The sequence below is a fragment of the Muscardinus avellanarius genome (genome assembly GCF_963383645.1).
Source record: "Muscardinus avellanarius genome assembly, chromosome: 16".
NCBI classification, from domain to species: domain Eukaryota; kingdom Metazoa; phylum Chordata; class Mammalia; order Rodentia; family Gliridae; genus Muscardinus; species Muscardinus avellanarius.
This window is the reverse complement of record NC_137802.1, coordinates 62,306,586-62,325,002: the sequence shown is the minus strand read 5'-3', so window position 1 is coordinate 62,325,002 and position 18,417 is coordinate 62,306,586. Positions and strand designations below refer to the sequence as shown.

General features: G+C 47.7%; 1 protein-coding gene across 1 annotated transcript in view; it reads right to left on the bottom strand.

The window, feature by feature from the left end:
- Positions 1-17,549, bottom strand: part of ARSG (arylsulfatase G) — a gene marked incomplete at both ends in the record, with an annotated part of 83,610 nt that extends 66,061 nt beyond the window's left edge. The window contains one exon of the mRNA XM_080712845.1: positions 17,332-17,549. Coding sequence (XP_080568971.1) covers positions 17,332-17,549 — 218 coding nt within the window. The remainder of the gene's footprint in view (positions 1-17,331) is intronic.
- Positions 17,550-18,417: the final 868 nt, after the last annotated feature.

The window sequence follows — 18,417 nt, the reverse complement described above, 5'->3', positions numbered from 1 at the left end:
TTCTACTGATTTTTATGTTTGAAGTGATAATGTTAAAAAGGTTTTATTGGTGTGTGTCTGTGGGATACTAGGGGTTGAGCCCAGGGGTGCTCTACCATTGAGCTATATTCCCAGCTTTATTTTTTATTTTGCTACAGGGTCTTGCTAAGTTACCCAGAATGGCACTGAACCTTTGATCCTCCTGCCTTAGCTTCCCAAGTTACTAGGATGATAAGCGTGCGCCACTGCAGCTAGTTTAAAATGTTTTTCGAATTATGGAGCTCCAGCCTGGCGTGGTGGCGCACGCTTGTAATCCCCATGCTTGGGAGGCAGAGACAGGAGGATCGAGCAGGTTCGAACCCAGCCTTGCTGGCTTAAGAGACCCTGTTTCCAAAAAAATATATAAAAAATAGGTCTGGGAGTGTAGCCCGGAGGTAGAAGGGTTTCCAGGAACCCCAGTACCACCAAAAAAAAAAAAAAAAAATTATATATATATATATATATCCAGAATCTAGACTGAACAACATGGTGGCATGAGGGTGCTAAGGGCCCTGGTGGAGACAAAGGAGAAGTAGCTTAAAATATAGCAAGGGGTCCCAAACTTGACCTGTCAGACCACAGGAGCTCAGCGGGCTAGCTCAGCCATCGCACTGGGCAGAAGGACAGCTAAGATCAGGTCTGGTCCATTTTCCCACTTATGAGAATTGCCTTGCACATTGGCAATTAGCTCACTAATAATAATTTTACACAAAGCAAAGAGAGATGTGACATTTTTGGCCCTTTGCAACACAGTGAGACCTGGCTTCAAAATAAAGAATAAAAAATAGGGCTGGGGGGTGTAGCTCAGAGGTAGATTGCTCCTGGGATCCATCCCCAGAACACACACAAAAAAGAAGCTTATAATTTAGGGGACTTTTTAGCATTATCTTATTTATTGTTCACATAATAGAGACTACATCAATCTAAGGATCCTGAGAATGGCCAGACCGCCATAAACCATCTTGTGATAACCAGACTGATGTCATCCCCACATACCTTCCCATGCCCACCCCCTCACCAGATTTCCTTTAAAGAGGAGCCAGGAAGCTGGGTGTGCTGGTACACACCTGTAATCCCAGTATTTGGAAGGCTGAGACAAGGAGGATCATGGGTTTGAGACCAGCCTCAACAATTTAGTGAGATTCTGTTTCAAAAAAAAAAAAATTAAAAGGGCTCAGGGTGTAGCTATGAGGCAGAATATCACTGGTTCAATTCCAAGAGCCCCCACAGTGCGTCCCTCTCTTGAGCTGTCCCACATTCTCCCTGGATTATGTATCTGCTTTCCTCTCTGCGCCTTGACTGGTGTGTGCTGAAATCCTTTCCCATCTTGTACACCAAGAGCCTCACTTGTTCTGGGTCGAGTTCTCCCCTCTTTCTTCAGACCAATTTCTGGTGACATCTCCTCTCCGATGACACTCTGACATCATTTTTCAAGGTGACAGACAGCCCAAAAGGGACATCCTGAGAGAGCAGGAAGCTCACACCTTGGAGAAGGCAGCTCTGCACGGCAGGAGCCTGCGGGGCCCTGCCACCACCCTGGGGGAAGCAGGAAGAAGGCCGTGCAATGCCTCTACCTGACAGAATGAGGCCAGGGAATGCCAGGCGCCAGGTCTGCAGGAGCTGTGTGGGCGAGGCCCTCCATCCCTCTGCCCCTGAGGGCTTGGGAGGAGCCCTTGCAGCTCCCACTCCCGGCATCTGCTGGTGCCTGGGGGTGATATTACCAGGCACTGGTTTCTTTAAAACATCCCCAGGAGCCAGACACACTGGGATCCCGGGGAATCAAACTCCTATTACCCAGAGAATTTCAACCATCCCTGGCTCACATGTTTGCTCCCCAAACAAATACTCATCTCTAGCCAGCCTCGTCGGTTCCCTTCCTCTTGAGACCCAGTGAAGCACCAGGGTCCTCCTGGCTCGCATTCCTAAATGGTCCTTATGATAATTCTCATTAAGCTCATAGCCCATGCATATGAAACACTTCCTATAATCCAGGCACTCTGCCGAGCACTTCACATACATTAAGTCAGAGGCACCCGTCCCCCTGGGGTTTGAATTCGTAGCTCCAAACGGAATGGCCCAACCGTATCGGTGCCATGGCTTTATCCGCCACTGGCAGGACCAGCTGCGCAATCTGCAGGCCCAGGGCAAAGCAAAAAAAGCAGGGCCCCTTGCCCCAAATCTACCGAGCATTTCAACATGGCAGCCGCAGAGCCCCAAACCCAGGGCGGGGCCCTTCTAAGTGCGGGTGGCTGTGCGCCTGCCCAGTCCGCATGCTCTCAGGCTGACCCTGCATGACAACATCCTCTGGGTCTCACGCTCCATCACCCCTCAGCCCGCTGAGATCCCCAGAGCTGGGGGAGAAACACCTGCTGGTCCTGGGGCCCCAGACACGCCTCCCACATGGCACAGGACTGTTTCCTTGGCTGGTCTCAGCAAGTTTATATGATTCTTCTTCAGATGGGTCCCTGCACACCTACCACGCTGTGCTATCCCAGGAAACAATACACCTCCCACTCAGTTTCTCCAATCAAACTATAATCCTTCCTTGGTCCCACTCCACCCCCTGCCCATGGACCAGCTATTTAGTCGGCCCCACCAGCTCTCCTTCCAAATCTATCCTTTTGCCTTTGTCTACCCGCTAATGCAAGCACCCACCATGCCACACCCAGACCATTGCCCCCACGTTCCCCATGTCACCGTGGTCTGGAATTGAGCAGTGCACGGTCCGCCTGGCTGTATGTGGCAGCCCCACTCCCCACTTTCAAGTCCTGTCCCCAGTTCCCCACCACCACCATGTGTGTGTGTGTGGTGTGTGTGTGGGGATGGAACTCAGGGGCATTCTACCTCTGAGCAACACCCCCAATCCTATTTTTGATTCTTTATTTTGAAACAGTCTCATTGAGTTGCAAAGGGCCTCACTAAGTAGCTGAGGCTGTCCTCGAACCGTGATCCTCCTGTCTCAGTCTCCCAAATGCTGGGATTATAATCGTGAACCACCACACCCGGCTTAACCACCAATTTCTCATGGGTTGGGCGAAGTCAACCTGACAAGTATTCAGTGACTAACATTTAGTCCTGGCTGGAAACCCTCTAATGGGTTTTCATTGCAACCAAAGTCAATCCAAAGTCACTACCAGGAACCAATCTCTATTACCACAAAATCAGCGCCTTTCATAGCCAGAAAACACCATCACCAGAGAAACAAAAAAATCACCAGCCCCAGAGAGGAGGGGGTCTCATAACAGAGCTCAGAGCCACAGAGGAGATACACCAGCCTCACGGCCGAGGACGCAGCAGCAGCACTTTACTGCCGGCGGCAGAGGCAAACTCACCGGACGGCTCCAGACCAACGCACTCAACAGCCCACCAGGCTCCAGAGAGGAGCGGCGGACAGCGAGCCGAGGTGAGCCGCTGCGGAAGAGCCTGGCAGGATTCGGCAGATTTTTCGGCGTAGGGAGCATCTAAAGCTCCCAGTGGCTGAGCTCAGCACACGCTGCAGGGGCTCAGAGCAGAGCTCAAAATCAGAGAAGAAATACGCCAGCCTCACGGCCAAGGGCATGGCAGCGGCGCCATATTGCCACCAGCAGTAGCAGCAGCAGCGAATTCACCAAGTCCACTACAGCTCCATCTGCGTATTCAACAACAGTGAGTCAAATTGTGGGCCCCAGAGGAGAAATCCCAGTACTGACTCCCAGGGACTTGACCCAGTGGGGGAGTGGCGGTGGCAGAGATATCACAACATAGGAGAATGCGCAACCTGGCACCTCCCATAGTCTAAAGCAGCCTCTATTGACTCCCTGGGTCTGAGACTTTGCAATACAACCCAGTAAAGGAGTAGTGGTGACTGAGATACCACAGACTCGAGATCCAGAGCACCTTAAGTGAAGTCATAGTGACCCAAGGGAAGAACCCAGAGAAGGCACAAACTCCCAAAATCATGGGAAAGAGGAATAACAATGGAGCAATGAATGCCCACAATCCCACATCAGAACCCGATAAAACAGAAATTCAGAGATTTCTAGATCAAATCAGGAAAATAATAGAGATAATAATAGAATATAGAAATAATGTAGAAATAATAGAGGTGTTTCGAAAAGAATTCAGAGAGCCAAAAAGAGATAAAGGATGCAATTAATGAAGTAAAGGCCTCAATTCAAAGTACAAACAACCGATTAGACCACATGAAGAATAGAATCTTGCTCTTAGAAGATGAGCAATCCAAAAATGAACGCATAGTTTCTAATCTAGAAAAAAATATCTGACAGCAGGAATCTGACATTGAAGAAATATGGGCCCATTTTAAGAGAGCTAACCTAAGAATAATTGGAATAGAGGAGGGAAAAGAAGGTGAAACCAAAGGGATCAACAATATCTTCAAGGAAGTAATTGCAGAAAATTTTCCAAACATAGAGCAAGAGGTCGCTACACAAGTCCAGGAAACTTATAGAACTCCCTTTAGACAGGATCAGAGAAGAGGATCCCCACGCCACATAATTGTCAAAATGACCAATGTGGAAGCCAAGCAGAGAATCTTAAAGGCAACAAAAACAAAGGGCCAAGTGACATTCAGAGGCAAACCAATTAGAATCACTCCAGACTTCCCAAACCAAGTCATGAGAGCCAGAAGGGCTTGGAGTAACATATTCCAAACTCTGAAAGAAAACAACTTCCAGCCAAAAATTTCCTACCCAGCAAAACTTTCTATCAAATTAGATGGGGAAATAAGAAGCTTCCACGACAAACAGAAACTGAAGGAATTTATGTCTTTAAAACCAGCGCTAGAGAAAATACTCAAAGAGATTAACTACAAAGAAGAAATAGGTAACACACACCAGAACCAGAGAAACAAGATTTTCCATCCAACAGACAACTAAGATTGGTTATCTGTGGAGATTCATTATTTATGTTAGTCTTATACCTATATCTAAATTGTATTGTTTGCTTTTATTGTTGTTAATTTTTAGGATTTCTAGTTGGAATATTAATATACCTTCAGATATAGCATTTGGAAATATTTTATCCTATTCTATCAGTAACTTTTAACTCTGTTTACATTGTCTTTGGATATACAATATTTTATTTTTTAGGGAGTTTGTATACCCTTCTGTTGCCTGTGCCATTGAAATCATATCCAAGATATCACTGCCAATTTCAATGTTGTGAGGTTTTATGACCCAGATTTTCTTCTAAAAGTTTATAGTATTAAGATTTATATTTAGGTCTTTTATCTATTTTGAGTTAATATTTGTATATGGGATCAGGTAAGGGTCCAATTTTACTCTTTTTCATGTAATTATTATTTTTCAACAATATTTAGTTAAAAGATTATTATTTCCTCCACCAAATGTTCATGGAAACCTTGTCAAAAATAACTTGACAATATATGGAAGAATGTATCTCTAGGCTTTTATTTAACTCCAATGGTTTATATATCTGCCTTTAGAACAGTACTACACTGTTCCAATTATTGTAGCTTTATATGGTTTGAAATTAGAAAATATATATCTTCTAGCTTTGTTCTTTTTCAAGATCGTTTTGGGTATCTAGAGTCCATATTCCATATTAGGATAGATTTTTTTCTGAAAAATAAATATATAAATATATGATAGTTTCACCTAAAAAAAAGAAAAAAATATTCTCTGGTAAGAAGGAAAGCAAAAAGAAATATTGAAATGTTATCTTTAAGTTATCAAAAGCTTGGCATCAGACAAATGAAACTGTTATGTGAGATTATCAATTTTAATTTTGGATAAATTGCTATAATACTAGATGTCAACCACTAAGCCAAGCATGGGAAGGAGGGATGGGGAGGGAATAGGGCCAAACGGGCCACTGGTTTTCCACGATAGTGTTCTTGTCAGCCCTTGGGCAGCTGGGTGGGGCTCAGAGCAGCCAGAGGTGCCCATGCTGTCCTTAACAGGATCTGTCTGTGCCCTGAACCACCCCAGAGAAAGCCATGCAGGTGCGACTTCCCACAGGAGCCCAGGTTGGCTACCTCCACTGCCAAGACATTCAGTGGAGGTCCTTGGAAAGGGGGACAAATATCACTGATTTCCCTGCATTACACAACAACCAAAAAGTGAGAGTCACGCCACTATGGTGCTCTGGACTCCACTTAATATCTACCTGGTTCTCCCCGAAGCTCCCACCCCTCCATCTCAGCTTCTTCCTGCCTCCCGCCCTTTCTGGGCTCCTCCAATCAGATCACTCCCGCAGCATCACCGATCCTGGCCCTCCCTGCTCACATCTTATCTGACTTTAACGTGTTCATAGACCAGTCTCCTGACCCCTACTCTGGGATCTAGACTCCTACAAGATAAAGAACATGTGAATCTGCCTACTCTCACCCAGGCTGGAACTGCCCGCGCTGGTTCCAGACCCCGGGGGCAGCCGTGTCTCCATAGGCAGCTTTGAGTCTGGAACTCCACAGTGCGCGAGCTGGTTCATCGGGTCAGGAGAGCCGATCCAGGCTTGCCTTGACAGTGGATTGCTTAATAGGGCTCTCTGGAGGCACCAAGATTTAATCTCTCCAGCAACTGGAGGCAGAGCCAGGCAGACACCCTTGGACATGCCTCCTTTCTCTATCTTTCCGCCTGCCAACAGACACACGCCCAGCCTCTGTCATCTCAAAATCTCTACCTGGGAGCTGCCGGTGTAGGTCAGCCAACCACGGAACTCGCTGGGGAGCTGCAGGAAAGAAACCACTGCCTCTTCTATCTAAGAGCGTATGCTTGAAGGGTGTGGTGGTCACGCCTGTGAGAAGCTGAGACAGAAGGATCACAGTTGCAGACCAGCCTCAGCCACTTAGCAAGACTACAACAACCTAGTGGGACCTCATTTTAAAACCAAAAATAAATAAAAAGGGCTAGGGGTGGAGCTTGGAGGCAAAGTGTGTGTGTGTGTGTGTGTGTGTGTGTGTGTGTGTGTGTGTGTGTGAGAGAGAGAGAGAGAGAGAGAGAGAGAAGATTATAGCCCAGGAAATATACAAAGACATGCGCAGATAATAAGGTAAATTCAGATGAACCTTGTCCAAGGACTATAAAATGTTAAGAGAGAAAGAGTGATAGAAAGGCAACAAGTTCAAATAAACCTGGGTTTAAATCCAACCCTCCAGTGTGAGACTAGATAGGTAACAGCTGGCTCAGCAGCACAAGATAAAAGCCTTCTCTCCAGGGCTTAATTTTCGAGCAAAGCCTGTTTGTGCGGATGCTGGTTGAGCTGGGTTTCTGTTACTGAAAACCAGAGCATCGTGGCTAATGCACTGGAGGCCAACCAGGGTAGGCGCCCGGGATGTACCAGTGAGCAAAGCAAGTTCCTATCCACAAGTTGCTTAGGATTCAATAAAGGAGGTGGACTCTTAGGGAGTGTAGGAGAAGAATGAGACGTTCTGACGAGGCGTGCACGTGTGTGTGTGTCGGGGAAGCGCCCCTCAGCAACTTAGCAAGGCCCTCGGCAACTTAGTGAGACCCTGTTTCAAAAACAGAAAAAAAGCCAGGCGTGGTGGCACACGCTTGTAATCCCAGGCTTTGGGAGGCTGAGACAGGAGGATCGCAGTTCAAGGCCAGCCTCAGCTACTTAGTGAGGCTCTTTGCAACTCAGTGAGACCCTGTTTCAAAATAAAGAATAAAAAATAGGTCTGGGGATGTAGCTCAGAGGTAGAATGCCCCTGGGTTCCATTCCCAGAACCACAAGTAAAAAAAAAAAAAAACAGAAATAAAAAAGGATGGGGGTGTAGCTCAGACGTAGAATGCCCCTGGGGTCAATCCTTAGTACCACAAAACAAATACACAGAAAAGGTTACCCATAAACGGAGGCCTAAATGATGAACAGGCATTAACTTTAAGTTTTTCTTATAACAGTGACCATTTATCAAGTGACTGGGATCCCAGCCACCTTATATATACAGCCATGCCCTGCGTACGGAAGTTTACATGACAGTGCTCCTATTTATATCGCCTGGAGACCTCAAGCCATCTTGGTTTGGGAAAAGTACACTCTGATGTTTGTTCAACGAGGAAATCACCCAATGACACATTTTTCAGAATGTATTTCTCTTAAGGGACACATGACACTATTATTTCTAATTATTATTTATTTATTTATTTATTTAGTGGTACTGGGGATGGAACTCAGGGGCATTCTACCTCCAAGCTATACCCCCAGCCCTATTTTTTTTTTTTTTATTTTGAAACAGGATCTCACTAACTTGCAGAGGGCCTCACTAAGTAGCTGAGGCTGGCCGTGAACCTGAAATCCTCCTGTCTCAGCCTCCCAAGTACTGGGATTACAAGCGTGCGCCACCACGCCCAGCTATTTCTAATTTTTAAAACAATCTGTGAAATAGGCATCAGAATCCCCGCTGTCCAGGTAAGGAAGCCGAGGCAGAGGGGTGAAGTAGCTTCCCCCAAGCCCATGTGGCTGGTGTGAGCAGCAGGTTCGTACACCGGCCTGGCTACTCATAATCCAGTACCGAAGGCTGGAGACCCTAAACCGACGGCAGAGCTGGAGGAAACACAACTGCTCCTTCCACTAGCGCCATAGAGCCAGGGGAGGGAGAGCGGGCTGCAGCTTGCTGGCCCACACAGGGATTACAGTAACTAGGTCACCCTGTTACAGGAGCTGGTCTTTGGCCGGGAAGGGCCCGAGACTCACCCTTGGAGGTGCCTGGCCCTGGCAGCCCAGCCTCACGTCCCCATCAACCACAGGAGCCTGAGTAAGACACGGGAATGCCATGTTCCCATTGACTTCCAAGGACGCGGGAACTGTGTTGGTTGCGTCCAACGTGTTTTCTTCCTGAGCACAAGTTTAGGCAGGAAATCAGAATCCAAGGTTTGTTGCCGGATGCAGCGGGACACACCAGGAATCCCCTGCAACTCGAGGCTGAGGCGGGCAGATGGCAAGTTCAAGGCCAGCCGGCCTGGGCAACTTAGCAAGACTCTGTCTCAAGATGAACAATAAAGCCCAGGCACGGTGGCACACTACTTGGGAGGTTTGCAGGTTTGAGGATCCCAGGTTTGAGGCCAACCTCAGCATCTTAGTAAGACTCTGTTTTGAAATAAAAAAATAAAAAGAGATTAGCCGGGCGTGGTGGCGCACGCTTTGTAATCCCCATGCTTGGGAGGCGGAGACAGGAGGATCACGCAGGTTTGAAGCCAGCCGTGCTGGCTTAAGAGACCCTGTTTCCAAATAAAATATAAAATAGGTCTGGGAGTGTAGCCCAGAGGTAGAAGGGTTTCCAGGAACCCCAGTACCACCAAAATGAAATGAAATGAAATAAAATAAAATAAAATGAACTGGGGGTGTAACTCAAAAGGTAAAATGCTCCTGGGCTTAATCCCCAATACTACTACTATTACTACTATTTCTATTACTATGAAGAGGAGGAGGAGGAAGTAAAAAATGAATAATAAAAAAAAGGGCCAAGATGTAGTCCAGTGGTAGAGAAACTTTGGGTTCAATTCTCAGTACCGTAAACACTAACAAAAAGAACCCAAGGGCCAGACGTGGTGGCACACACTTGTAATCCCGGTACTTGGGAGGCAGAGACAGGAAGATGGCAGGTTCGCGGCCAACCTCAGAAACTTGTGAGGCCCTCTGCAACTTAGCGAGAACCTGCTTCAAAATAAAGCATAAAAAATTGGGCTGGGAGTGGAGCTCAGAGGTAGAATGTTTCTGGGTTCTATCCCTGGCTAATAATAATAATAATAATAATAATAAGCCCAAGGTTTGCCTAGTTGAGTATGAAGTTTGTTTACACTACGGATTCAGATGAATAGGAAAAGAACTTTGCTCAGACTCAAAGTTCTTCAGTGTAAAGTTTGACAGACATTACTCTGCTGTGGATTGATTTTGACAGCGGGTCTGAGGAAGTCAAAGGCTGTTGACCACCTCTTTTTCTTGGCTGATGCTGAAGACTGAATGTTTATATTCCTATATGGAAGCCACAGTCACCGCTGTGGGGGTATCTGGAGGTGGGGCCTCGGGGAGGTAATTCAGATGAAGTCATGAGAAGGAAGGCTTTGTGATAAGCACCTTATCAAAAGAAGAAGAGAGAGGTGAGGATAGAGCTTAGCGGGTGCATGGGTAAAGCCCTGGATTTGATCTCCAGTACTGAGGAAGGAAGGAGGAAAGGAAGGGAGAGAGGGAGGGAAGGAAGAAAGGAAGGCATGGTGGCACACACCTATAATCTCAGTACTTGGGAGGTTGAGACAGAAGGATCGCAGATTCAAGGCCAGCCTCAACCATTTAGGGAGACCCTTAGCAACTTAGTGAGGCTCTGTCTCATATATATATGAAGGGATAGGGAGTAGAGCTTGAAGGTAGAATGTACCTAAATTCAATCTCCCACCCCCTCTTTCTTTCTCCCTGCCACATGAGAATCCAGCAAGGATGCGGTCATCTGCAAGCCAGGAAGAGGGTACTCACCAGACCCAACCACCCCGACAGCCTGATCTGGGATATCCAGCCTACAAATCTGTGTTATTTAAGCTGCCCCGCTTACGGTACTTGTTATAGCAGCCTGAGTTGACTAATACAGCCAGGCAGCACCCAAACTATCTGGCTTGACTTTACCCTTGCTTGCCCTCCCCCATCCCAACCCCCGTTCTGGGGATTGAACCCGGGGGCACTCCACCACTGAGCTACAGCCCCAATGCTTTTTATTCTGAGACAGGGTCTATCTAAGTTGCTGAGGCTGGCTTTAAACTTGCAATCCTCCTGTGGGCACTGTGAGGTCTGACCGTGACGCCTGGCCAGAGGAGGTCGAGTACCAAGGACCCCAGGAAGGCGGGAAGATGCCTCGATAACCATGCCCCTGCTTCTAGTCCCATAAATTTACTTGCTCTGGCCCCGCGTCAACCCCACCAATTGGAGAAATACACGACTGCTCTGCTCTCCCTCCCTCCTTTCTAAGGTCCCATAAGGGGCCCCAAGTCTGTAAGGAAGCAGGTCCTGGCTCTCATGGGCGTCAAGCCCCGGGCAGTTGCCTCCTTCCAAGTTTTAATCTGGAATAAAATCTGTTTCTGCTGTCCCGCTCTGCTCTCCTTGTCCCATATTTCCCAAAACCTCCTGCCTCCGGCTGGGCGTGGTGGCGCACGCTTGTCATCCCCGCGCTTGGGAGGCAGAGACAGGAGGATCGCGCAGGTTCGAAGCCAGCCGCGCGCACGGCTTAGGAGACCCTGTTTCCAAATATAAAATGTAAAAAGAGGTCTGGGAGTGTAGCCCGGAGGTAGAAGGGCTTCCAGGAACCCCAGTACCACCAAAAAAAAAAAAAAAAAAAACCTCCTGCCTCAGCCTTCTGGGTAGCTGGGATTACAGGCATGTGCTACCATCCCTGGCTACTTGTCCCCCCCGCCTTTTTTTGCAGTACTGGGGATGGAATCCAGGGGCATTGTACCTCCGAGCTACACTCCCAGCCCTATTTTTTTAAATTTCTGAAACAGGGTCTCACTGATTTGAAAAAGGCCTTACTAAGTAGCTGAGGCTGTCTGCGAACCGCGATTCTCTGGTCTCAGCCTCCTGAGTGCTGGGATTACAAGCGTGCGCCACCACACTGGCTGCTACTTGCCCATTTTCAACTTCTGCGCTAAGCATGGTCTCTCCATGGACCTGTTAATGGCATCATTTTGAAACTACTATAGCACGTTTCCCCAGCAGGATGTAGCTTTGAGTTCCTCTGCACACTGGAAATTCTATGAAGGCGGGGCTTGGAGTTATAGTCCCAGCCTAGACACCATACCTCGGAGGAGCAGGGCTGCTCCAGCATTACAGTAGAAAAACCAAGCTTAAAGAGAAAAACTTAGGCTGGGCGTGGTGGCGCATGCCTGGAATCCCAGAACTTGGGAGGCTGAGACAGGAAGGTCACAGGTTCGAGGACAGCCTCAGCAAGTAATGAGACTCTCATCAACCTAGCAAGACCCTTTTTCCAAATAAGAAATAAAAAGAGGCTAGGCCGCTGGGTTCTACTTCCAGTAACACACACACACACACACACACACACACACACACACACACACACACAGAGAGAGAGAGAAAATAGAGAAATTTGGGTTGTTTGGAAAAAAAGTGTCAGTCTATTTTTCACATAATTACTTGAACTAATGCTTTGAGGACTCGATTTCTTCCCCACGGTGTGTTAAAGTTCATAGCTTATGTCTTGGAAGCAATTTTATTATTTCCAGATCTTTGGAGAGCCCTGACTGTCCCCACCCACCCTTCTCCCCCCAAAATTTGCAGCCTGAAGGACTGACCCGCACCTTACCTTGTTTCTCCCTCCCGGCCACTGTCTCCATTTGGTGAAGACTAATTAATAAGTTCTAAAATGGCCTCGTTCTTTGGAAAGCATTTTTTGTTTTTCCCCAATCTATCTGGGCAAGCTCGGGCCAGTTCACCAATAGGGGTCCTCATTAAAGTCTGAAAATACATCGTAAAGCAAAAAACGGGAAATACAGAACCAGACATCACAGCAGCCTGTTAACAAGGAAATCAGTGCAAATTAAGAGACAGCCAGACAGAAACCAAAGCAACTTGCCCCTGCATATATTACGTGGATTAGAAGCAGAGTTGGGGGGGGTGGGCGCTGAAGCTGGAAAGGCCGCCCTGGGAGCCCTGGAGAGGCGTTAACAGCACAGAGTTAAGCGTGGCCAGCCTTCGCTTGCAAAGAATTTAAAATAGACGATGAGGCTCGCTGCGGCAACTCTCTAAATTGCTATGTGACCTGAATAAAAAGAGAAAAGAAAAACCATCCTCACTCCATTCATGATTTAAAAGCTTGGAGATGGAAATCATTTCTTTAAAAAAAAAAAAGGCATTTATAGCCATTTCTGTGCACAGACAGGGTGAAAAGTTAGTAAATGGAAAGATGCTAAAATATGACTTAGAGCCAGGCATGATGGCGCACGCCTGGAATCCCAGTCCTGGGGAGGCTGAGACAGGAGGATCACAGGTTCAAGGACAGCCTCTGCAAGTAGTGAGACACTCATCTGAGTTACAATGTTGGCTCGGCTGCTCATCAACTCTGGGCAAATTGTTTAACTTTGATTTCTTCATCTGTGTAACAAGTACAGGAAGGGAGTTACCAAAGACTGAACGGGGCGACCCAGGCCAGCACCTTGCAAGCCCCCGGCGAGAGTCGGCTTGCAACTGTCGTGCAGAGTGAGCCGGGGCATGCGCCCACATGCACTGCGGGATTAGCAGAGATCTGTCTCTGGGATCCCACTTTCTCCCGCCGTGAAGTGTCACTCTGGCTTTTTCATCCTGCAGCGCAGTCCACTCACACTGACAACCCAAATGGACATTGCATCGAATCACAGTTACCAAAGGAACCAGAGCTCTCATAGATCCGTGTCTGTTGTGACATGTCTAGCGATCCCTTACGTGAGTTATTTTACTACCCAGCCTGGCGCTATCACCCGTCCCATCTACAGAAGAGGAAAGCAAAGCTCTGAGGTCCAGAGGGTCTCACAGAGCCAGGATGTGACCTCAAGCCCCCAGCACCTGCCCCCATAAGCATATTTACTGTTCCATGCAGGGAGGATTTATTGAGCACCTGCTACATTACATAGTGTTAGGAGCAGAGGACTAGAGATTTGTTATCTAGTGCATTGTACCGGGGTGAACAGCGTCCCCCAGAGGCCATACCAGCCCCGAACCTGGCGTTGTGCGGTTGGTAGGAAATGGGATCTTTGCAGATGTGATCAAGCTAAGACGAGGTCCTCCTGGATTCCGGTGGGTCTTAAATCCACTAATGGGTATCTTTATTAGTAGAGGGAAGCCAGGCGTGGTGGCGCACGCTTGTAAACCCAGCATTTGGGAAGCTGAGATAGGAGGATCATAGTTTGCAGTCAGCCTCAGCTACTTAGTGAGGTCCTTTGCAACTCAGTAAGACTCTGTATCAAAAATAAAGAATAAAAAATAGGGCTGGGGCCCGGTGTGGTGGCGCACTCTTGTAATCCCCGCGCCTGGGAGGCTGAGACAGGAGGATCGCACAGGTTAGAAGCCAGCCTCAGCTACTTAGTGAGGCTCTCAGCAACTTAGTGAGACCCTGTTTCCAAATAAAATATAAAAAAAGGTCTGGGAGTATAGCCCGGAGGTAGAAAGCCTCTGGGTTCCACCCCTAGTACCACCAAAAAAAAAAAAAAAAAAAAAAAAAAAAAAAAAAAAAAAACAGGGCTGTGGGTATAGCTCAGAGGTAGAATGGCCCTGGGCTCTATCCCCAGTACCGCAAAAAAAAAAAAAAAAAAAAAAAAAAAGAGGGAACTTGGATGCCCATACACAAGGAGAGCATCATGAGACAAGCAAGGCGGGGATGGAGCCTTCACGCCAAGGATGACCAGCAGGCACAGGAGATGGGACAGAGGCAAGAAATGGGTTCTGCCTGAGAGCTTCCGGGGGAACGACCCTCAGACACCTTGACTTGAGATATCTGTCCTCCTGAACTGTGAAAAGACACACTACTGTCATCTTAAGCCATCCAGTTTGTAGTCATTCGTTCCAGCAGTCCTGGGAATATAGTGCTCTGATTAAAAGGAGACAACAGAAAAGATATGTCCTCAAATCACACTTAACCCTGTTCGACAACATGAGCTCATGTCTGGACTGAGGGTGTGTCTGCGCACACCGGTAATTGCAGGTGCTTGGGAGGCTGAGGTGGGGAGATTGCAAATTCGAGGTCAGCCTGGACACCTTAGAGAGACTCTGTCTCAAAATAAAAAATAAGCCAGGCATGGTAGCGCATGCTTCAAGTAACCCCAGTACCTGGGGGCTGAGACAGGAGAATCACAGGTTCAAGGCCAGCCTCAGCAACCTAAGGAGACCCAGAACAACTTGGCAAGATCCTGTTTCAAAATAAAAAATAAAAAGGGCAAGGGGTGTATCTTAGAGATAGAATTGATTCAATCCCCAGTACCAAAAAAATAAAAATAAAAAAATAATAGGGCTGAAAGCTGGGCGTGGTGGCGCATGCTTGTAATCCCAGTACTTGGGAGGCTGAGACCAGAGGATCATGGTTCGTGGACAGCCTCAGCTACTTAGTGAGGCCCTCTGCAACTCAGTGAGACCCTGCTTCAAAATAAAGAATAAAAAACAGAATAAGGGGTGCAGCTTGGAGATCAAATGCCCCTGGGTTCCATCCCCAGACCTGCAAATAATAATAATAATAATAATAATTATTATTATTATTATTATTATTATTATTATTATTATTATAAAGCTGAGATGTAGCTCAGTGGTAGAGGAACACTAGGTTCAGTCCAGAATACCACAAAAAAGAAAGAGAGATCATGTCTGAAAGTCACGGTTCCCAGTGCTGAATCAACCCACTGGCCCCACAGGAAGTCGGCTTTCCTGTCAACAAGGCGCAGAATGAAAAGCCGATGACCTCAGGTCAAAGGCCATCCACCTGGCCAGTCACAGGCTCAAATGGACTCTACATTTATAAAGGGAGGGAAAAAATAGAAAGCCCGCCAAACTGGGTTTGCATCTGAGATGCCCTTTTTGCTCAGAATGAGCATGGCGGTGAGCAGAGATAAGATTCCCAGCTTAAACACTGGGCCTGAGATTTCCTGCCATCCCACTGCACACAGAAAGCCTCCTTTCTGGTTGCCTCCAGCAACCCAGCTCCCTCTGAGGACCTGGTAACTATGACATCTTGATTGACTCCCCAGAAAAAAAGTCCTCCATGCAAAATCTGGGATGACGGTTCGGGGGCATTTGGGCTCTGGGGGCTCCTGTACTGAGGAGCAGATTTTAACTGCTCGCGTTGAGGGAGGCCCCGAGCTCACGCTGGAAGAGCCAGGGAAGAGCACACAGGCACTGCTCTTCCCAAGCCAGCACTAGGAGACAGGTGCACACGTGTTCTCATGGGTCACAACAGGAGGCCAAAGGCCTTGAATCACACACCAGCTGGGTCCTTCAGAGGCTCTGAGGGAGCGTGGACTCCCTGTCCTTCCCTCCCGGCCACATTCCCCCTCACAACGCCTTGTGTGCCTTCTGGTTTGTTCACCTATTTGTTTTTTTCCTTGATAGTAGGGATTGAACCCAGGGGCATTCTACCTCTGAACCACATCCCACCGCCTTTTTACTTGTTTTTGTTTGTTTGTTCATTTATTTTTATGGCACTGAGGATTGAACCCAAGGGTGTTCTACCTCCAAGCTCTTTTCTATATTTTTCCCTCTTTTTTTTATTTGGAGGGGGCTTTTAGTTTCAGTTTGGCTTTGAAACTGAGTCTCATTAAGTTGCTGAGGTTGACCTCGAACTTGCGATCCTCCTGTCTCAAAACTCCCAAGTACTGGGATTACACAGGTGTGTCACTGCGCCTGCAATTATAATTTGTGTGTGTGTGTGTGTGTGTGTGTGTGTGTGTGTGTGTGTGTTACTGGGGGTGGAACCCAGAGGCTTCCTACCTCCGGGCTATACTCCCAGACCTATTTTTATATTTTTTATTTGGAAACAGGTTCTCACTAAGTTGCTGAGAGCCTCACTAAGTAGTTGAGGCTGGCTTCAAACCTGTGCAATCCTCCTGTCTCAGCCTCATAAGCGTACACCACCACACCCGACTAATTATAATTCTTTTATAACCTCTTTTAACCAGTCTCCTCTGCCACACTGTGAGTATCTGGGGACAAGAATTTTTTTCTCGTTTACTTCTGAATTATCAGGTCCTAACGTGCATATATATACACTAAATGATATCAGATTAATCGACGGATGGATGGATGGATAGATGGATGGATAGATGGATTTCTTCATGATGCTATATTAAGCCAAATTAATTAATAAGTTAATGAAGCCAGGCGTGATGGCACACGCCTATAATCCAGTACCAGGGAGGCTGCGACAGGAGAATCTTAAATTTGAAGCCGGGCGTGGTGGCGCACGCTTGTAATCCCAGCATTCGGGAGGCTGAGACCGGAGGATCGCAGTTCGCGGACAGCCTCAGCTACTTAGTGAGGCCCTCTGCAACTCAGACCCGGTTTCAAAATAAAGAATAAAAAATTGGGCAGGGGGTGTAGCTTGGAGGTCAAATGCCTCTGGGTTCAATCCCCAAACCCGCAAAAAAAAAAAAAAAGAATCTTAAGTTTGAGGACAGCCTCAGCAACTTAGCAAAATCCTGCTTCCAAACAAAAAATAAAAAGGGCTGAGGGTGTATTGCCCAATCCCCAGTACCACAAGAAAATAATAATGACCATTGATGAATTAATGAAATCACCACGGGCCCATCGTTTGCTTGTTAGGTCCTCCACACTGCCCCTCCCCCCACCAGGAATTGGTGTGAGCATCCCAGGGGACGCCCGGCCTGGCCTCCCCCAACTCACCTCATTCCTTGCGAAGCCATCTGATCGAGGTTGGCCGTGTCCTTCGTCTCTGCCCAGTTTGCTCCCAGGTCGCCCCACCCCATGTCATCCGCCAGGATGATCACGATGTTTGGTTTCTGGCCCGACGTTTTCCCACGGGTGCAAAAATCCACAAGAGGATAAAGAAAGCCAGAGAAACTCACTCCCACCAACAAGACCTTGAGAAAAAGCCAGCCCATGGCGGCAAGGGGCAGACTCCCGGGTGGGGGGCTGGGGCGATGGCGGACCACCTCCGTGGAAGCCCCTGGGGAGCAAGGGCAGACGGGTGGTCGTGGCGGTGCTACAGGGGTGTGGGGGAGGAGAGAAATGAGGCCCCCATCTGGAATCCTAATTCAACTGAGTCAGGAAATACACAAGCTAGCTTGGCTTGACCGTTCGGGAGCGGAACAGAGATGACTGGCTGTGTGTGACAGTTAGACATCAGAGTCCATGGCCGGCCGCTCGTGGGCCTCTCAGCAAGCAATCCGGCTGGGTCCAGGGATGCCAGGGCCCCAGCACAAGCCCGGCATCTGTCTAGGACTCCATCGGGTGACTGCAGGGTAAGTCTTCACATCTGTACCACACCTGGATGTTCTAGAAGCCGCAGTCAGCCCCGCAGGAGCCTCTGAGTTCCAGATGGTTGAGGTTTCCGTCAGGTTCCCTGAAAGAACAAAAATTGACAAGAAAACAGAGTTAAAACCACCAGGACAGCTGTGTGTATTACTCAGTAGCTTAGGAAATAATCACTTTTCCACACCAACACATGTTTTACTTATTTGAATATTTCACAGATTCAAATATTAGTTTCTGCTACCTGAAAAAAAAAATGATGATAATATTTGCAACGAACCTCGAGTTACAGGGCTGGCAGTAATGTTAGAGATGACCTTTCTCAACCCGCGCACAGCATCCCTGAGGATACGAAGACCCAGGAGCTAAGTGGGGACAGAAGCAGCCCCTGACTGCTAAACCCCATGCTTGCCCCCTCTTCTCAGATGCACAATAAATCCCCAGACTAACTGTGACTTTATCAAACTCACTGCCAATTCTAGGAGAATGAGATCTTTA